Source organism: Danio aesculapii, chromosome 24, assembly GCF_903798145.1.
Source record: "Danio aesculapii chromosome 24, fDanAes4.1, whole genome shotgun sequence".
Lineage (NCBI taxonomy): Eukaryota > Metazoa > Chordata > Actinopteri > Cypriniformes > Danionidae > Danio > Danio aesculapii.
In genome coordinates this window covers 27,073,706-27,096,019 of record NC_079458.1, presented here as the reverse complement: position 1 = coordinate 27,096,019, position 22,314 = coordinate 27,073,706, and the positions used below count along the sequence as shown (strand labels likewise).

The 22,314-nt window shown below is 34.2% G+C and overlaps 1 protein-coding gene across 3 annotated transcripts in view; it reads right to left on the bottom strand.

The window, feature by feature from the left end:
- The window catches only part of LOC130218513 (fibrous sheath CABYR-binding protein), a 42,584-nt gene that overhangs the window by 14,871 nt on the left and 5,399 nt on the right, over window positions 1-22,314 (bottom strand). Inside the window, exons 1-7 of one of the 3 annotated variants that reach the window (XM_056450716.1) lie at window positions 21,209-21,432; window positions 18,767-19,164; window positions 15,032-16,057; window positions 10,202-10,378; window positions 4,408-4,698; window positions 2,507-2,592; window positions 2,286-2,392 (exon numbers count right to left, since the gene is read on the bottom strand). In XM_056450716.1, the coding sequence (XP_056306691.1) occupies window positions 2,286-2,392; window positions 2,507-2,592; window positions 4,408-4,698; window positions 10,202-10,378; window positions 15,032-16,057; window positions 18,767-18,900 (1,821 nt within the window). In that variant the 5' untranslated portion in view covers window positions 18,901-19,164; window positions 21,209-21,432. Of the gene's footprint in view, window positions 1-2,285; window positions 2,393-2,506; window positions 2,593-4,407; window positions 4,699-10,201; window positions 10,379-15,031; window positions 16,058-18,766; window positions 19,165-21,208; window positions 21,433-22,314 lie in introns of those variants that run through there. The other 2 variants (XM_056450717.1, XM_056450715.1) reach the window with 2 other exon arrangements.

Genomic DNA, 22,314 nt, shown 5'->3' with positions numbered 1-22,314 from the left:
TAGGGCCGGTAAAACTTGGTTGCTGTTTTTTTGTACTGGGCCTTTAAGGCTAGTCCTCCCCGCCCACTGTTCCCACGTGCCTGTCAGCAACATTCCTTCAGCTGCCTCAGGAGGCAGATCTCACGTCGCGTTTGTGAGAAATACTACAGTAAGAACTTTACCAATCAGTATTTGATGCATTTTTGTGAGTTGCAACCATGAGTCACACACAATGTCATTACAAAGTTCACGCGCACACACATAGCGCAGACACCCCCACACACAGAGGGAGAGAGAGAGAGAGAGAGAGAGAGAGAGAGAGAGAGAAAGAGAGAGAGAGCGCGTTTAGCTTTGCCTTGTTTGCACGCATATGTGACAGGATACAGGTTAATCCTCACTGCTGTATGAATATCTGTTATGTTAATGAAAAAAAATAAACCTAACGACCACAAAGCAGGATTGAAGCGTCTTTATAATTGTTCTGACACGCGGCTGTGCTGATGAAGTAAAGCTAAGCTAAATTGCTGTAATTCATTACACACATGCTCCGTTTTAAAACATTTTAAACTTGTAAAACTCACTCATGATCACGTTTGATGATGATTGATGATCCTAGAGAACTGAACAGACCTTTTATTCCCGGTTGCTTTGCGCTCATCTGGTCTTGTTGATATGATTATACACGTGACTACCGGGACATGTTAATACGCACAGCTGTCAATCAATTAGGTGGGCGAGGGGACCGCACTCCTACGTCAAGTTGCGGTCGATCTGAAAACCGCTCCAATTGGTCCACCGTTTTTATGTTGTTAAATTTGAAAAAAAAAGGACTGGGTGTGTTTATATCACCCCAATATGACAGTCTATACACTACATCTACACACGTCTGTGCAAACAGCTTGAAAAGTAGATTTTTCACCATAGGTGCCCTTTAAAGGGGATATAATTGCTTGATCTACTTACTTTCTTCATTTACACAGCAAAGATTACAGTAGTCAACATTTGATGGGGATCAAAACCTTCAAAACGAAAGTCATCCTTAAACTGTCTTATACCAATTTTGAAATACTTTTATGATCTACTTCAAATGTTGACTACTGTATGAACAAACACATTTTTTTAGCATATACACAAAACACGGAAAAATATTTACCGTTTAATTTGTTTGGTTATTATGTTATTTTCTTTTTGTATCGAAGCAAAGTTATTACAGTTTTAATTTTTTAAAACTTTTTTTAATTGTAATATTGTTTTTAAACATGCCATCGATTTTAGTTTAGTTTTAGTTTGTTTCATTAATGGTTTTGTGTAGTTTAGTTTTTATTTTGTAACCAGATTTCCTTATACATCTTTATTTACAGTTTTAGTAATGGTATAACTTTTAAATTTGTAATTTTATTTTAGCAGAGTTAAAGTAACACTTTCCGTGTAAACCAGAGGTAAGTTTAATGTTTGTAGAGTTTACATTTACTCTTGTGTAAATATCTCCTCCAAACGCCCCATTTACAGGTACTTCCATTAACAGCCACAAGTCAGATTTTCCAGCACAGAATGAGTACTTATTCATTCATTCGTTTTCTTTTCGCCTTAGCCCATTATTAATCAGGGGTCACCACAGCTGAATGAACCGCCAATTTATCCAGCATATGTTGTACACAGGGAATGCCCTTTCAGCTGCAACCCATCACTGGGAAACACCCATTCACATACACTATAAACAATTTAGCTTAATCCATTTCACCTATAGCACATGTCTTTGGGGGAAGACTGTGGGGGAAACCGGAACACCCTTGAGGAAACCCAGGCAAACACGGGGAGAACATGCAAACTCTGGAATATGGAAGTCTTTGGAATAATTAGGTAAAAATAAATGCATATTTTAAGACAATAAAAGTGTTTTTTGACCTTGCATGTATATTAGGTTGTTGTTGGAGACCCCCAGAAGCAAAATATGACTCTTTTTAATGCACAAAAGGGGCTCTTTATTACTTCATGCATGAACTATAAGGAGCACAACGCCACCTCACTGAACCCAGACTGTTATTTTCAAATTCACTGATTATCTACAGTTTAATGAAAGTCACTCCCATAATCCACACAATGCACCATGGGACAAAGGAAAAAAGTGAATAGTTGATGACTGGGACAAGCTGGAAACAGTTATTTTCCATCTGCATTTGTTCTTCGGTTTTGGATTGGTGTTTTGTTGCAAACACCAAACCAACGTACATTTATTTAAAACAATGATCATATTTATATACTATGAAAAGCATAAAATTTCTGAAAAAAAGACAAAGTTCGATCACCTTTCGTATGCGAGCACTTTTATCCGTGCTCCCCTTCCATTCTCGCTCACTGTAGGCCAGTATGTCCACAGCTGGTGCTAAGCTACATCTGGTCTCGACACCAGGAACTAAAAGAAAAGAGGACAGTTTTCAGATTTTATTATTGGTTTGATTGTCTCTAATAAGTTTCCCTAACAGCTATATTAGCACTATATTTCTGACATAAATAAAACCTGTAGTACTTGTGAGCTCTAGCAGTGGTTTGGATGGCTTGTTATTGCTGGCTCCCATTTCAATCTCCTCAGCTCCCAGATACAGATCTGCACTCCTACAACATAAAGAGGAACTGTCATGCATATTTTTTTCACTATGACATGCAGTCATGAGTAGTCTAATATGACGAGCTAAAACTGTATTATTTACGTACAACATGCACAAATCACATCCAGATAATGATTCATTCAGCAAGACTAACTAGGTCGAAAGAGGTTTTGTCATGATTTTTTAGCTCTTTTAGATCAGTTCTCAGAATATAGCTATGATTGCCTTGTTCATATAAGAGAGGATAATAAATAACTTTACTCACACAAGGTTCTATATTTACACTCGCCGGCCACTTTACAACTGCTTTCACAACTGCTCGTTAACAAATTTCTAATCGGCCAATCAATGCATTTAGGCATGTAGACATGGTCAAGATGATTGCTGCAGTTCAAACAAAGCATCAGAATGTGGAAGAAAGGTGATTTAGGTGACTTTCAACGTGGCATGGTTGTTGGTGCTACACTGGCTGGTCTAAATATTTCAGAAACTGCTGATCTACTGGGATTTTCATTCACAACCATCTCTAGAGTTTACAGAGAATGGTCGGAAAAAAGCTTGAATCATCTCAGACTGGTTTCTTGAACATAACATTGAGTTCACTGTACTCAAAAGGCCTCCACAGTCACCAGATCTCAATCCAATAGAGCACCTTTGGCATGTGGTGGAAAGGGAGATTTGGATGTGCAGCTGAAAAATCTGCAGCAACTGCGTGATGCTATCATGTCAATATGGACCAAAATCTCTAAGCAATATTTCTAGTACCTTGTTGAATATATGACACAAAGGATTAAGTTCTGAAGCCAAAAGGGCGTCCAACAAGTAAGGTGTACCTAATAATAATGGCTGGTGAGTGATTAATCTATTTTTTATGTTCTATAGAAGTTTTAATTGATTCATATTTATTATATATAATTTAATAGGTTCTACAGCATTTTAATACTAAAAGTAAATTTTTTTTAATTAAATTAATAGAAATTAATATAACAAAATTACACTGCACAGTTAGAAGTGTAAAATTTACATTTTTAATAAAATAAAAATTGTAATACAAAATTTTCCTAATTAAATATCTAAATAGATCTATTTGATGTTTTTTAGGTGGCACTGGCACAAAAGGACTGAAATATTAAATATATATATATATATATATATATATATATATATATATATATATATATATATATATATATATATATATATATATATAAAATATAGTCGTGTATAAGGGATGTAAATTAATTAATACACATTTTGAAAACAAACTCTGGCTTCCAAATCTTAAATAACTCTGTGTAGTAAAACAATAAAAAAAAAAAAGTTTTTATGATGTAAAGAATATATCATTACGGTATAAAGGGCTCAGACTAAAGAGGTTTGAAGATACTCCAGTGTATCCATTAATTTGATCTAATTATCAGCTAAAAGAATAGGTCACCAAAAAAAATTATGTCATCATTTACTCAAACTTTAAACTTGTTTAAAACCTGTTTGAGTATCTCTCTTTTGTTGAATACAAAAAAAAAGATTTTGAAGAATGCTGGTTGCTGGCACCCATTGAATTGTATAGAATTTATTTATTTATTTTGTTCCTACTATGGAAGTCTATAAGTACCAGCAACCAGCAATCTTCAACATATCTTCTTTTGTGTTCAATAGAATAAAGGACGTGTAAATGTTTAAAACCACATGAGGCAGAGTAAATGATGAGATGATCTTTATTTTTGGGTAAACTATTGCTTTAATTGTGGTGTCCAGACATTATCTGACCGTGTTTTCCAAAACCACAGCTGGAAAAACTGAATAAAAGAATGACACATACTCATCCAGTGTCACCTGCACTTCCTCCACATTCTCTTCTGGCTTTCTTATGATCTGAACTTCCACCGAGGTACTGCTAAAAATGGTCTCTGATTTTGGGGTGTCGGAAATGCCTTCTTTTTCTTCTTTTTCCTGGGCAACACTAGAATCCTCTTCCTGTTTGCCCTTTTCTTCTTCTGTTTGCTGAGGTCCAGTCTCTGCAACATCTTTTACAACTTCCTCCAGTAATTCTGCCACGCTCGACTCCGTAACCTCAGCTTTGGCTTCAGTGTCTTCTACAGCAACAAAATCACTGTAAACACAATATATGTGAATATATCTGTTTTAATAAAATTATTATATTACTCATTTATTCATTCATTCATTCACTCATTCATTCATTATCTTTTCGGCTTAGTCCCTTTATTAATCAGGGGTCGCCACAGCGGAATGAACCGCCAACTTATCCAGCATTTGTTCCAGCTGCAACCTATCACTGGGAAACACCCATACACTATTATTCACTCACATACACTACGGCCAATTTAGCTTACTCAATTCATCTATAGCGCATGTCTCTGGGCTGTGGGGGAAACCAAAGCACCCAGAGGAAACCCATGTGAACATGGGGAGAACATGCAAACTCCACACAGAAATGCCAACTGACCCATATTATATTATTTCACCCATATTTGGACACATTGAACACGTTTTTGTAAGTATTACTTGCATTTAGTATGCTTTTCATTCATATAAAATAATTATACATTTTATTTGGTTTGAACATCAATATGTACTTGACCCATATCATGTATTTTAAATTTCATTTTTATTTTTCCAATACTAATTATTCAGACCTGAAAATATTGCATCTATCACTGGCTAAACTACATATTAATACAAGTGATCAAAAATGCAATAAAATAAAGCAAAGATTTTAATACTAATCTAAAAGCTTTTCTTTATATATTATTTATTGAAAATTTGAAATTTGTATAATTTCTCAGTGAATACAGCCAATATTTTTTGGTGCATTTAAACAAAACCATATTATTAAACAGTTATATCCATTATATCCAAGAGATTGGTTAACAAACATCTTTAGGAATAGAAAGATAATGTATTTAAATTTAAACAAGTAAAAAAAAATAAGTAAACTACATACTATACTATATTATAAACTACAATATTTCAACTAAATTTGATATTTTTATGTTTCTCTTGGTTTTTCTTGTTTTTTAAACGTGTGTTGACTATTTCCCCCAACATATTAAATTTGGCATAATAATTATTGGAGTGCATTCTTACATTTTTTGTTAGTTAGTTGCAGCTTTGGTACAGATTAATCTAATGTACAGTATGTGCAGAAACAGGGTTTTTGCTGGTTTCAAAGTCAAATTTGGGACTTAAGACATTTTTAGGACCATGAAGAATGACATTTCAGATGTATATAGGGCTAAACACTAAAGATTTTTTAATGGCCCATAAGAAAAAATTAACTTGCCCTAACTAATATGATTTGCCTATAATTATAATTAGCTATTTCTTAGCCACATATTTTAAATAATGTGTCAAAACAAGCAGACCCTAGTATATACATATTAGGGCTGGGTGATATTGCAAAAAATAATTATCACAATATCATGGTTCATATCATTCGATATTGATAACTTTTAAATATTTTTTTAACAATCTATTTAGGAATATTACGATTTTTTTTTATTCAAACCACCTTACTTTACCAACATTAACAAATAGTTTTAAGTCAAAAACAAAAATATTTAAATAAAATATCTGATGTCTTTATAATTAAATAACATAAGTGTCAAATAGCCTCTTAAACTTGATAAATAAAATGTTACAAAGTGTGTGCAACTAGATCAACATCTGTAAGATGTGAACAATAATGATACAGCAAACCTCAAACTCTGTAAACAAAACAAATTATGATAATCAAATCTGAGCTTTCAAGTAAAGGAACCATATATTCAAATACATACTGCAACATTACAAATTGTGAAGTTGGATGACTACATTACCCACATGCTAAAAATCTTTCACATGGGGAGCTAGTGGCTGGAATGCACAAGAAAAGAAACCAAAAAGCCACTCTGGCGACATCCTTACATCCTTTTTCACTAAAAATCTCCTCACTGCTGCTTCACAGCACTCATTTTCGCGTGTGTTGTTATTCCTGAAGTGACCATAGCGTCTCTCGTAACTAGGCGACTGTTTTTTCAGAGGATGACAAACAGAGAAACTATTGCTACCGCTCTGATGCAAGTTTATGGAGAACAGTAAAAAGCGCTGCAATGTTTGGATGCGCTGTGTTTGTCTGAGGTACTTAGTCTGCCATTACTGAAACATGTGTATTCCATACAAAATGGAAAGCAGATTGGTTAGTTCTACTTACATAAATTGATTTCGAAACATATATCGTTATAGTTCAATATGGAAAATAACTATTGAGATTGCATTTTTGCCATATCGCCCAGCCCTAAACTAAATGCAAGCACAACAATTTGTTTATTTAGTTTATTTTATTATTTAGATGTATTTGTTGGTGACTGGGTGTGTGTTGGATTGATTGGGTAGCTTTACACACTGTAAAACTCAATAAGTTAAGGTAACGCAAATCATTTGAGGAAACAGATTACAACAAACCATTTAAGTTCAAAAACTAATCCTAATGAGTACTGTGAACTTAATCCATTTGAGGAAAATAAAGCAATTTGATCACTGTAAAACCCAATAAATGAAGAGAACTCAAACAGTACTGTAAAACCCAATAAGTTAAGGCACCTCAGATTGTTTGAGGAAACCGATTGCTACAAACCATTTGAGGTAAATAAAATAATCTATATGAGTACTGTGAACTTACTCCATTCAAGTTTAAGTAATGAGATATTAAATTAACTCATTACCTTTAACACTGAGTTCAAAACTCTTTTAAAATCAGCAGAATTAACTTTCAGTAATTTTTGAGTTAACTACACATTTAATAAAGTTGACTGTTAGGTTTTACAGTGCATAAACAAAGGAAAGTTAACATCCGTTTAAAATGATTTTAGACCTACAAGACAATATTTCAATCAATCAGTCAAAAACTTAAGGCCTAAAATTTTGTTTTTGAAATTTAAGACTTTTTAAGCCAACGAATACCCTGAAAAACATATTATTGTAAAGCATCCTGTATAAAATATTAATTTTAAAAAAGAGGCCTGGAGAGGTGTACTCATTCTGAGCACTGTATATATGAAATATATAATAGGCTTGGGCAATTAACTGAAAAACCTATAATCGATCTAGTTTTCCCAGGTTGATTTTTTTGATTATTTTCCCATCAGTGTATGGAGTCACAAGGCCCTGCCCTACACGTTGCGATGACACATTCAGCTCTGTGAATGGTCGGTTTGGTAGCGGTGACTTGCGGAAATCAGATTTGCGCAAATAACAGGTCGCCCCATTGAGCCGGGAAAATACGGAAATACGGATTTATACGGAAGAATCACATCTTTAGTGTTTACAAGTGTGGAGTCCCGTGGAGGAGCTGTTTTGTGTTTATGATTAAAGTTGTTGCACGTTTGCCGCTTCCTTCCTCGAAATAAGCAAGTTTTTAACTTCTTGTACATTTAGGTAGCGTTCAGAAAAAACAAAACTCCTGTGAATAAACTCGGCACAGAGGAACATAAAAACCCACTGCTAGCGTTTCGGAAGTGTTATTGCAGAGCAACACAAACGCTGAACTATAAATGGACAGCTACGCACAAGGCAGGTGCCGTAAGTCACGAACATCACTCGAATCAGATGTATAAATCAGCCTTAAAAGTCTGAAGCTGATTTATACTTCTGCTGCCACTTTGCAGCTACATCTGATCTCTGGTCAGGTAGGATGATGGACCCATTCTTGAGCCTTACTTTTCACTAAATTGATGATGATTGTAAGCTGCGCCATTACATTAAAATATTTGTTTACAGAAGATGCAAGAAATGCACTGTTTAAAATATTATTTACAGGGTATAAGTTACAAGAATTATTTCATTTAGAAGAGAAACTGCTTATTTTCTACTTTTAATATGAAAAGCACTGAAAATAATTTAGCAAGTTACTTATTTTTATTTTTTTATAAGAAAAAATGTTTTAGGCAATGTGTGTTTTAATTTCAGTTGTTCAACATTGATGTTCAATGAATAATCATAGAAAGTAGATAATGTGTGTTTCCTTCAATTATTTTGAAAATCAAGCAATGCACCCTTCATTCAAAAATCTATGACTTGTAATATGTGAGCATATCTACTGTACAAATGAATGTGCCAGTAAACTATGAAGGAAAATATAAAAAAATATATTAATTTAATTAAAAATTATAATTTATAAATTATATATATATATATATAATCATTCATTAATCGTAATCATAAAATGATCATTCATTAATCGTAATCAAGTTCAAATGTTCAATAAATTGAGATTTTGATTTTAGGCCAAAATTGCCCAGCCCTAATATATAACTACTAAAGTGCCACATGACTTTTTTTTTTTGGTATTGTCATACTATGACAATTTGTTTCTTAAAAAAACATTTCTGGTTATTATCACTATAAAAAGCAATGAGAAAAAAAGAGGAACTGTTCAGACTGTCTAAATGTTGCCATCCCAGAGATACTAAACCATGTCAAAGGTCACTATGCACTTTAATCACAAATTCAAAAAATAAGAATAACAGGAATGAGTTCAGACATTTTTTTTTTAAATTGTTAAAACAACTGAATAAATACTTAACCAAAATAGCCTGATCACACGTAATAAATACATCACATAAACATTAGTACCACAGAAAGTAGGTGAAGAAATTAACACTGTTTAAATAAGCAGTGTCTCATCTACACTCAAAAAATATGTTTTGCTGCTTCTTCAAACTAACTTATAATGTGCTGAATCAACACAATTCTTGAGGGTTTTTTGGGGTATAACTTAACTGTTTTATGTTTAATCAGCTTAAATTTGTAAAAACAAGTTAACTTAGTAATAACAAGAAGTAACTGTGTGAAAACCTACATTTTTTTGTGTAGGAAGACATTAATCTAAAACAGAGATGACCAAAGTAGGGCCTGCGGGCCAAAGTTGGCCCATTGTAACCTTTGATTTGGCCCACCATCCCAACTGAGAGGAGAGTGAGAATGAGAGGGTGAATGTCTTTAACACAGAGATCATCATTTTTAAATTTACTTTTTTGTCAAGTTAAAAAGTCAAGAAATCAGCAAGTAAATCAAGGCAAAAACTGGAGTTCTGTTATAAATGTTTTGTTTTTGCTGTAATAAGTTAATTATAAAATGTAATATATATTTATTTATATATATATATATTTATATATATATATATATATATATATATATATATATATATATATATATATATATATATATATATATATATATATACTGTATTAGTTAATATAAAGCAATGTTTTCTTGTCACTTTTAAATATTATTACATAAATTAGGAATTTACCCATGGCAACTATATTTACCTTTGGCCCACTAGCCTCAATTAAGTTTGGTTTTTGGTCCTTCATAAAAAAAGGTTTGGGCACCCCTGATCTTGAATAATGATACAATTTTATATCATTTGTTTGTACTCAATGGCTAGTTGTTTGGCTTGGCATGACAAATAAGCCTTTGTTAATTCATCATTGCGATTATGAGAGGTCTGATGTGTGTTAACTACTGTACATTTAGTAACTAAACACTTCTGAATGCAAACTGAGACTGTTACACCACCTAACGGTAATAATGGTGAACAGCAGAAAGTATACCTCATAGTCTCAGTGGGTCTGCTTTGTTCAATGGGGCTTGACGGTAAAGAGGCACATGTGGAGTCCAGGCCATTCTGAGTGGGTTCTGTAGCTTCACACTTCTCTTCTAAAACTTTCTCACTTTTCTCTTGATCAGTCATTGAGTCTGAGACTTCCGGTTTGTCCAACTCAATAGTGCTGTAACAGAATACAAAGACTTATTCAAATACACACATAAACCACGGCTATTCGGGGTAACTAAGGCCCAATACCAATTCTATTTTTGTACCCCTACCCCTTCCCCATGGCCCTTGAAACAGAGTGTGAAGGGCGAAGTCTTCAAAATTTACCCATAAGAAATGGGACACCACTAGAACATACTGTATGAGATCGACAACGGCGACTGCTGTAGTTATTCCAGTTGCTCTATTTTTTTGGTATTTATCTTTAGGAAATCATTGAAGGCGTATATTATGTTATCATAACGATATAATGTGACAATAAGATCATAACTGTACTGCGCATTTACACAATGGCCATATTCATCTTTGTATACACACAAAAAAACATTAACATTATAGCAGACACTGTAAAAGGGTCATTCCCAACCACTAGACTATTCTGACAGGGTATTCCAGTGTCACTGAGTGACAGAATGTTGTGGAACTGCTATACAGGAGTTATTATTAGGAATTATAGATAGTGAAATTTAGCAGTTTTTATATTAGCGTTTTTTTAAGCATGATGGTAAAACACGAACACGGTAATGAATATATTAAAACATATGCTTGTTTGTTGTAAAAAATTGTAAAAAAAAAAAAAAAAAAAAGAAAAAACATTTTTTGCATCTCTTTACCTCCATGTGCAGCCATGCTGCCGATGTAGATGGTGTATTCTGGGAAATTTTCATTCCCCTTGGTTTCTAGTGTGGTCCTGAAAATCTCTGTTTCGAGGGGTACCTAGCCCTTCCCCTTAGCCCTACGTCTTCAAGCTAAAGAGAATTGGGACACCCCAACCCCTTCACATGAACGTGCAAAACAAGGGGTAGGGGTAAGGGGAAGGGCTAAGGGGCAGAATTGGGATTGGGCCTAAAACTAGTCAACGTTTGAAGTGGATCAAAAAAGTTTGAACAAGAATGGGTGTTGTTCAATAGTTTAACGACAACTCTGTTGAAATATTTTGATCCACTTGGAATGCTCACTACTGTACATATGGGTAGTTGACAAAATAGAATTTTTTTTATGTTGTTTTTTTTAATAAAACATCATATTTGAAGAAAAAAATTACGTAGTTTGAAGTCTGATGTTTGAGAATATACAAGGGCTCACTAACTTTATGAATTCACTTTTTTTTTTCAGAACGTTTTACTATTGTATTTTTATATCATTATTTTTATGGGTTTTTCACATTTATAGCTTGCATTGGCCCCCAGTTCAGTGTCCTATCATTTTTAAAATACACATACTTGCATATAAAGCTCTACAAGGTACAGCTCCTTCCTATATCTGTGACATTGTCTCTCAGTACACACCATCTCATGCAGTCTGCTGATTCTCTCACCCTTGAGCAGCCACCCTGTAGATTAAAATCAATGGGGGAGAGAGCCTTCTCTGTTGCTGCACCTATGGAATGCTCTCCCTTATTCTGTGAAAAAATGCTTCCACACTAGCTAGCTTTAAGAAGATGTTAAAAACTCATCTTTTTAAAACGGCATTTTTAGAATCTTGATCATTCTAACGCGTTTATATTTTAGATTTTTTTATTGTATACTTGTATTTTATTGCATGCTTGATTTCTTTGTTGTTGTAGCACTTTGGGTTTTAGAAAAGCACATTATAAATAAAACGTATTATTAAAATAAAATGTATTTTTATTTGATAGGACAGTGGAATGGGAATGAGACCGGATTGAACTGGGAGCAGAAATAGAGAAAGGTACTGGCAAAGAACCTTGAGCTGGGAATCGAACTCAGGTCTCGCCGACATATAGCACCATGGTGCTTACAGCGACCCGAGTTCGATTCCTGACTCGAGGTCCTTTACCAACCCAGCCCCTCTTTCTGCTCCCAAAACTCTCCTGTCTGTAACCTCCACTGTCTCTTCCAATTAGAAAGGTGAAAAAAACAAAAAAATAATAATAATACTAACTAATAACACTACAACTAGTATGAGATCAATTTATCTTCATCGTTGGACAATTGATTTTATATAGTGCTATTTCTTTTATATTAAAATTTGGGTTTTTTTCTCTATGGATTGTTGGACATTTTCAATAAATTGTCACACCAAAGGAAAACAAAGCTTATTATTATGATGGTTCCAAAAATGTTAAATACATAAAAGATTTTGAGACAAAAACTTAACGGGTGCACATAATGGGCTTCACAGGGTGTCAGTCACATGATGATGTGAATGGAGTTCTTCAACTAATTAAAGTTTTCTGTGGAATTTGCTATTTAAAATTTGCATATAGTGTCACATGGTTTTTAGTGACAAAATGTATAAAGTTTCTATTTAGAAATATATTATTTAATTTCCCTTTGGCTTAGTCCCTTTATTCAGGGGTCACCATAGCAGAAATGAACTGCCAACTTATCCAGCATTTGTTTTACACAGTGGATGCCCTTCCAGCTGCAACCCAGTACTGGGAAACACCCATACACCCTCACATTCACACACATACACTACGGCCAATTTAGTTTATACAGTTCACCTACTGTATACCGCATGTATTTAGAATGCGGGGGAAACCGGAGCACCCGGAGGAAACCCAAGCGAACACGGTGAAAACATGCAAACTCCACAGAAATGCCAACTGACCCAGTCGGAACTCAAACCAGTGACCTTCTTGGTGTGACAGTGCTAACCACTGAGCCACCCCGTTTAGAAATATATTAATCAAAAAAAAAAAAAACATTTGCATTTACTGAAATAGCTACTTGTAAAATTAGGCCTGAGGTATTTAATATTGATTTTATGCTTGAAAAAAAGGCAGAGATTTGCCTCAAAAATGTAACACCACAGCAGTTTTTAAACCAAGAGGTTGGAGGACAAAGCCATGTTTAAGCATTTACTTGTTAATGATGATAATACTAATTATATTCATTTGTGTTATGTGTGACACTGAAAAAGCAATGTCATGTCAACAACCCATATATATTTAATTTCCCATTTACATTTAGTTTAACTTCATGTACTAAAATAGGTAAAACTGGAACAATAGTTAAAAGAAAACAGAATACACAGTGCTCAGCATAATTGAGTACAAGATAATACAATTAAACTCAAGCCAAATATTGCAAAAACAATTACAATCTACAAAATTTCAACTAAATTTCTTTTTTTTTTACCTCTCTTGATTTTTCCTTTATAATAAATTTGTATTTATTATTTTTCTATAAAATATAAATTTGGGTGTACTCGTTTTTTGATGTTATCGTAAGTTGTTTTGTTAGATAAGCTCCAGATTTGGCTTCAGTACTGAGTAATCTAAGGTATATGCACAATTATAACATTGTATAGCTTCTAAGGCTGTATGATTTAGGGAAAATATCTAATAGTGATTTTTCTAACAGATAATATGATTTCGATTTGATTCGCGATTTAATTTTGTAGTAAAGTTTTGGATCAATATCCTGTATCGTAGCTTTTTACTGCTAAAATGCAGTGAGTGTTAGTTAAAAAAAGAAACTGTAAAAGATATTAACATACTCCAACATTTATTCAAATTTGTTTATAAATATTCAAAAATTAAACACCAGTTTTTCTCTAGAGAAAACAGTAGTGAGTTGCGTGTTAGTTATTTCCTGGTGCCTTCGTGATGTTTTTTCATATGGTGTAACAGCCACAAACAACTCAGAAATGGTACTTTGCTGTTGCTAGCTACTGGATTGAGTGTCACTGGCAATACTTTTAGTTGACTTTTTAGCAAGATACTCCTCATATAGCCACCTGTGGCGCTTTTTTTAAATGCTGGTTGCTGTATTTTCTTGTGCCGTGCATGGCAACATTTCTGCGACAGCTCTTTCAAATTACCTGTTTTTGTTTGGTGTCTGTGACTTTGAAACCACAATATTCTCATATTACCGACATGCTGATTTTCTTTGACATGAATTTGTCTATTAATGCTTCTGAAGCAGCAGACACCATCATCCCAGTCGTCCGCTCTTACTTGTTTGTTTGTTTTATTGTGGGCTTTCCGCATAGTTTGGTCGCACAATTCTTATTCTGTGCTCACTCAATTGGATAGTAGGACTGTCACGCATTTGTTCTGGGTGATGTAAATTATATAATACAAATACATTTTATATCGCAGCGTCTTGCGATTAGCTAATCGCAACGTTTCAAATCGCGATTGCAATTCGATAAATCGCACAGCCCTAATAGCTTCCTATTAAAAATATTAACTTAAAAGGTATATTTGTGAGGGGTTTATTAATATATACTGAGCACTGTATGAAAAGTTAATAAAATACTATAAAATAAATAGAAATAAATTAAGTAATATAGCATCACAGTGACAACTGAAATAGAAGTGACATTAACTACTGCAATGTTGATTAAATGTTGATGATGAGACCAAAATCGTATTTTACCATTTATGATAAATTCTATTTCATTATAACGAACGTTTAGTGAAACTTATTAAAGCTGCAAAAAAATTTTTAAACGTCATGAGAAAATTGAAAATGTGCAACTTATTATGATTTAGAATAACTTGAAATGTATATTGTCAATTAACACAGCACTGCAATCAATGTCAGGTAATCTCAACTTTCTACCAGTTCATCATGTCAACCAGTTGCCCACCTCTAATAGATTGGTTGATTATGATTTATTATTTATCATTTACCTTTCAGTTTGTGCTGAGAGTTGATTCTTGGTTTCCAAGGCTTCATCATTTGGTTTCTGGACTGCATCATCTTTCTGAGGCAGCTTTTCTACCACCACGACATCAACGCTTCTTTCAATCTCGCACTTCAGACTCTCAGAGTCTTTCACTAGACCATTCTCAATGCCAGAAGATACTCCATAGGAAACATCTACACCTGGGGATTCAACTTCCTGTGAAAGTTCCTGAGTTTGAAAAGCTTCAGATGTTTCTTGCTTCTGTTCTTCCTTCTCAGACTGAACATCCTCTGAAAGTTTCTCCTCCACTTCAACTGTTGGTTCAGTCATTGGTTCCTCAGCAGTCAATTCAGGTACGCTTTTCTCAAGAACAACTGATTCATTCGTTTGACCTAAAAGGCATAATTCAGGTTCAATGCTACTGTTCTCCATCAGTGAAACATCTCCAGTATTACTGAGACCAGCCTCTGTAGTGGTGTTATTCAAAGCTTGTTCCACTTCCTTCTCATTCACAACATGTGTTTTAGGCTCTGGTTCGGGCAAGTTCTTGTCAGCTTTTACCTGAGTAAGCACGATCACCGCTTCAACAGGTGCTTGTTTAACAGGTGTCTCCTCAGCAGGTGCGAGTGTTGAGTCTGAACTTGTTGGAGCAGCAGCTGCATCACCTGGTGGACCAGCTGTGATGTTTCCCTCTTCAGCTGGCCCATGCTCACCCTCTATCTCCACTTTCACTGAGGCAACGGTTTCCGCAGGTGCTTCGACAGTTTCGTGAGGTGCTTCTGAGACTTCAGTTGCAATGTTTTGGAGTTCTTCTGTAATTGTTTTTGGCATTTCTACAGCTGAGATTGGAGTGTCTGTTTCAGGTGAAACATTGTGATTAACTTCAGTAGCAAGAGAGGCTTCAGTGTGCAACAATGATATGGTTTGAGAGTAAGAGCTCTGTGCTTTGGTAACTTGAGCCTCTGCGACTGGCTGCTCAGTTACAGTGTGTTCATCCTTCAGCTGTGGGGTTTTTAGTTCTTCATGCCTGCTGAGAGATTACAAATGCTTTTAAGTCAAATGTGTTATGAAAACATTGGGAAAAAACATTCACTAAACTTGATGTACCATTAATATCACAATGCAGAGATCTCTGCAGACCATCTACAGATACTAAAATAAAAAAATAAGTAATTGAGGAAAAACATTCAGATACTGTTACAAAACTAATATTAATGTTGCACTGCTACTCAGTTCAGATAGAATTCAGTCCCTCTCTACATAGATAAAGTTACTCAGCAGCTGAGTTAAAGTTAATGAGACAGAGTTGATAAAGTGTTGACTGAGCACTGATGATGAACACCTGCTATTAATTACAAGAAACACAGAAGAGAAAAAAGGCTACAACTGACTTCAAACAGCAGCTTCACGTTTTACTAACCTAGGGGCTGTTCCAAAAACCAAGCTTAGAGTAAAAGCTAGACTTATTTTGGTATGTCAGGTTTAATAATGGCGGATTTTGTTTCGTAAATCAAATTTATGATCAAACTCTGGCTCTTACTCTGGCAACTTATGCTGTAAAACTAGCCTGGTCTGGGGCAGGTTAACTCTCAGGCTAAGTCTTAAGTTCATGCTTAATCAAAGTAAAGTTAACCTGCCGTAATTTGATGCCATTTTATTTCAATTAACCTCTTAATAATGATTAAAAGTTTATGGTCACTTAATAGTAAATATTTATACACCAATCATCTTTTAGAATAGAATGATATATACATTTAAATTCAAGTAAGTTATTCAAAGGAAACAAATACAAACTACATTTCAACTAAATTTTTATTTGTTTAATGTTTATGTTAATTTTTTTTTTCTGTTTATTGAAATTTTATTAAACATTTTCCCACAACATATTAATTTGGGTGTACAAATTTTTGGAATATGATCTTTTTTACTTTAATTTCCAGTTTTCTAAACAACTTTTATGAAACAGCCCCCTGTTTGACTTTATTTCTGTCAGATGTCCACAAATGTCCATGAGACTTATTGAGAATGAACTGTTTTAGTTATTTACGTTTTTACATTTTTTTTTTAAAAAAACAACAACAACCACTGGAGAAAAGTGATTGATTTATTTGGGCTCTTTGACTCGATTTCTAATGTTAGTTTTTCTTGGCTTGCTTTGACAAGTATAAAGAGAGCAAATATGATAAGATTAACTGATCCAGTATTGATTTTTACTGTTAAGTAAGTTTATTTATACTTTGTATTGTGTTTAATTTAGAAAATTATGTTTAAATGAAGGGTGACATGGTGCCTCAGTGGTTAGCACTGTCGCCTCACAGCAAGAAGGTCGCTGGTTTGTGTCCCGGCTGGGCCAGTTGGCATTTCTGTGTGGAGTTTGCATGTTCTCTCCAGAGAGCATTTTTAGCTTAGCTTAGCATAAATCATTGAATCAGATTAGACCACTAGCATTTCGCTCAAACAATTAAAAAAAAAGAGTTTTGATAATTTTCCTATCTTCACTCTTCTGTAGTTACATACTACTATTCTCCTATTCCAGAGTTATAATTAAGGCACTTTGCTACCATACATTGGCTGCAGCAGGCTTAATGACATTATGTAGCGCTGTTACCTAGCTGGGGACTATTTTCAGATGCTGCGTAATATCATTGCACCTGCTGCACAAAGAATCATTTACACTCATGCAAAATGAGCATTGAATAGGCATTATCAGTGGTTATCAACTGATAGATATGGGCCAGTAGGGGCCTTCTGCGCCTGCTGGTATGCTCAGAAGGCTGTTATCATCCATCCACATGGTTAATAAGCTGGTTAATAAGCTGTACTGGTAGGGAAGACTTTAGATCCAGATCTGTTTTTACATTACTGTGATGGTTGGGTTTAGGGTTAGAGGAGGGGTAGACGTTAATAAAATACATTTAATGACAAATTTAATAAATAATATAAAAAATTCTCGTTAACTTCCGACCGCAGTCAGTTGTGGTCTACAGCTGATTAACCACGTGGATAGATGATAACAGCCTTCTGAGCCTACTAATAGGCGCAGAAGGCCCCTACTAGCCCATATCTAACAGCTGATAACGCCCATCCAATCAAGCGATAACATTCATTTGACTGATGTTTAAGTGCAGGGACACACCAAGTCGACACCAAACAACTAGCCCAGACCAAAACCAACTGTGTTGTTAGCTCGTGTCTGGTCCCATCTGGACAAAATAGCTGCCCGTGAACACACCAAATGGGCAGCAGCCAACTGATTCAATAGAGCACGTTCTCTGTATGCATGAGAGGACGTGCCTTTCTGCAACCTCAAGGGGCAATGATCTGTATTTTCATTCAACAAAGAAAAACCAATAGATAAATTGCACACAGCATTTAATATCATCACAGTTATTTTCACTTACCACGGAGCAATTTGCTTGTGCAAATATGTCTTATAATCTAATAATCCATATCATTTGCTAATATTTGTGAAACGTAGTGAATTTTTTTTTTATTGTTTACTTGGTTATGTGATTTCAGTTTTTGTTCTCACGCTCTGATTCAATGCTAAATAACCAATCAAAGCACCCTCTAGATCCATCAACTAGATCCATCAATAACCTGAAGAGAGGTGTGAAACACACCAGTCAAACAAGTCTGAAGATTCGATGGGCGATCGTTGACTTGGTGTGTCCTGGCCATAAGACATTAAGAATTATGAAAAAACCTGATTAATTAAAAAGACAATCCATATATTTACCTGCACTCCTCATCTGGACTGGTGCAAGCTTCTGTTCCTGTCTTTGATTCAGAACTGGGCAGTAAACCTTTAGTTTCATCCTCTGTATGGTCACATGGGGCTTTTTGTCCACAACAGTCCAAACAGTTCCCCATATTGACACAGAACTCAGTGATAACTTTAAATAAATCCACTGTTACTGGGTCTAAAATCAAAGGATGCGCAGTTATCTAGTGCAAGCCGCTTTCACTTCCAGCGGGTTAGCCATATACAAATATTATTTCTCCAGACGGGATCCTACATGTCTTGTACAAATACATTTGAGCAGTGTCTGTAAATAAAATCTTTCTGTAAGACTAGTCCAGCTGCAGGAGCAGACTGTAAACTGCACTTCTTGGTATCTGGTCATCTGTTCAAACCTGTTGATGAAATCACAAAATTCTCCATTAGTACTAAATACACCATTTAATATGAATAAATAAACAAAAACAAACTAACTAACTAACAAATAATACATACATATACATACACACGCATACACACACACACACACACACACACACACACATATACATATATATATATATATATATATATATATATATATATATATATATATATATATATATATATATATATATATATATATATGTAATGTTATTACTATAAATTATTATTATTATTACTCACTATTAATTACAATAAACTCCTTAAATTGTAGTTGAATTAAAAAAAATAATTTGCCCAAAAAGGACAACAGCTGGTCCCTGTCCAAAAAAACTGCAAACAGTGCAAAAAAATTATAATAATAAATTCTACTTATACAAATGAAACCACTATTTTGTGCTCCAGTTTCCCCCACAAGTCCAAAAACATGTGGTACAGGTGAATTGGGTAAGCTAAAATTGTCCGTAGTGTATGTGTGTGAATGAGAGCGTATGTTTCCCAGTATTGGGTTGTAGCTGGAAGGGCATCCGCTGCGTAAAGCATATGCTGGATAAGTTGGCGGTTCATTCCGCTGTGGCGACATCAGATTAATAAAGGGACTAAGCCGGAAAAAAATGAATGAACGAATGATTAAATAAACCTGATGGTGTTGACATCTGACAGTGACGGTTAACATTTTAGTCATATTTTTCACAAAACATATGTAGATTATTTATTTGCCATTTTACCTTGAAGCAAGTTGCTAGTGCAACCAGTTTCAGAGAAAAATAATTTCCTCAGAAACTGGAGGATGGTGTTGTTCACATATCCTGGTTGGGACAGGATATTTTACCATCAGTATTCTAAAACCATAAAACATATATAAACCTATCTGACACTGGTGTACTTTGCAGAGGTAGACTATGTCAAAGAGGTCCTTTAAAGTGACGACTTCCAATTATAATTGAACACTATAAAAACAATACAAAAATAACAATTATTATAACAGTATAAATGGTTAAAAACAATGTAAAATGTCTCAGTGTTGACATAAAATGCAGACACAATGTTGAAATCTTATAATACCTGCATATGTCATTGTCACACAACATTTATTCAATATGAGATGTTGCTTTTGATAAAAATTTTAGATGACATGACTAACTCTTCTCTGTAAAAGCACTGTTTTAGATGTAGAGAATTTGATAAGATAAAGATCAAATCCAAAAGATAAAAGGAATAGTGGAGTTAAATTGATTATTAATCCATCATAACATTTACAGTTCAGAATGGTTTTGCCCCATGGCCCATGAATTATATAATGTGTGATATATACTGGATTTACTAGGCATGGGATTCAATCAAATGACAACTGATCTGACTGAAAAATAGGGTTACAAAATAATGATTTATTAATTCCTCTGAAGTCAAAGCATATTTTGTGCTGTCTAAATAATAGCATAAAATAGTTTGCACTAAATGGTTAACATTTGCAAATACGAACTAATCTGACAACATTTTTGCTTAAATTTGTAAAAAGTCTCCATACATTGTATATATCTATACAAGACTTTAATGTTCGCTATCCCTGCATTGTCCCTTATGTGAGTTTAAGTGCGTTTGTTTGTTAGTATTATAAATGGTGACAGAGGGTGTTTAGCCCCGCATGGCACAAGCGTCCGCAGCCTCGGAATGATGGTTGTTGACAAGAGATTGTATTGCAGCACTCTGTCCAAAACACAAAATCGAAGTGATCTTATTTCAAAATAGATTCAATTTTGAGAGATTCAAATAAACAAATTGAATATATATATATATATATATATATATATATATATATATATATATATATATATATATATATATATATATATATATATATATATATATATATATATATATATATACGAATGTTCAAAGGTTTGGCGTTAACAACGTGAACTGTCAACAACATCACGTGTATCTGTAGGCTAATCGATATTCCACATTTATCGTTATGTCACGAACGCTAAAATACATTAATGCCATGAGTCCTACCTAAATCTGAAGACTTGTCCTTTTACTTCTCAAGAGAATCGTCCATTTTTTCGTCCAGGAAGATCGACGTGTATTAATGACTGTAGTTTCACTTTCCGTCTATGAATATACTCCCCACAGGAACTCATTGAACTTAAAGCTTTCTTGAACTGTTAACTGCAAGCCCTAATCGAATAACTTGTTTTTAATTACCCAAAAGTGACAAAAGTAACCCAATGAGTACCCTTATTTGTTATTAGTTGAGTTTTGCCTCAAAGCAAATGTGAGAAGCAGTGCAGTCTCAGATTAAAGGAATGTAGTGAAATCTGATCTAAAGGTCTCCACATCCATTAGCCACATATCCACACAGCTATAATCAACCCAGCTTGTCTAAACTAGGATTATGAAAGTTATTATAACTGCTTTGTTACACTTAAATAGAAGTGCACTTTTAATACAATTAAGCTCACTTATTTCAAGAAGGGCATTGCATCTTTTCCTGATAGTGTTCAAAACAGGATGGTTTATAGATTACTAATAATTCTGCTGACATTTCTGGAGATACAACCCACAAAATAAAAATACACGCACATTAGAAACTGTGTGCCTTAGTTATTTGATACCTGACCCATGTTCCCAGCAGCTTAATTTTGTTTATACAAATAGATCATATTAATCAAAATGGCTAATATTAATCTCAGATAAATAAGTGATAACAAAACAGCTTTCTTAAATGAATAGCTTTATTTGGTGGCAACTCACTCAGTTTGCTTATGTAAAGTGGATTTTAAATGCATCATTATACAAAGTTAAATAGATTAAAATAAAGAACAACTCTTTTTTAACTCATTGTATGTATTTTTACATCCCTAACAGGTGAATATGGATTCAAATGTTTACATCATATCACACAATTTCTCAAATGGTCTCAAAATGCACAGCGTTGATCATGTATTTTTTTTAAAAAATGCAGAAAAATCAATCACAGTATAAAAAAATATATAAATAAACTCCCTCGAGTACTTTATCAGTTTGAGTCAACTAATACACAGGCTATTTTATTTCCAAGAATATGCTGTTTGTTTCCTGCCCACACAGGATGTTACTCAGACGTTATGCCGCAGTTA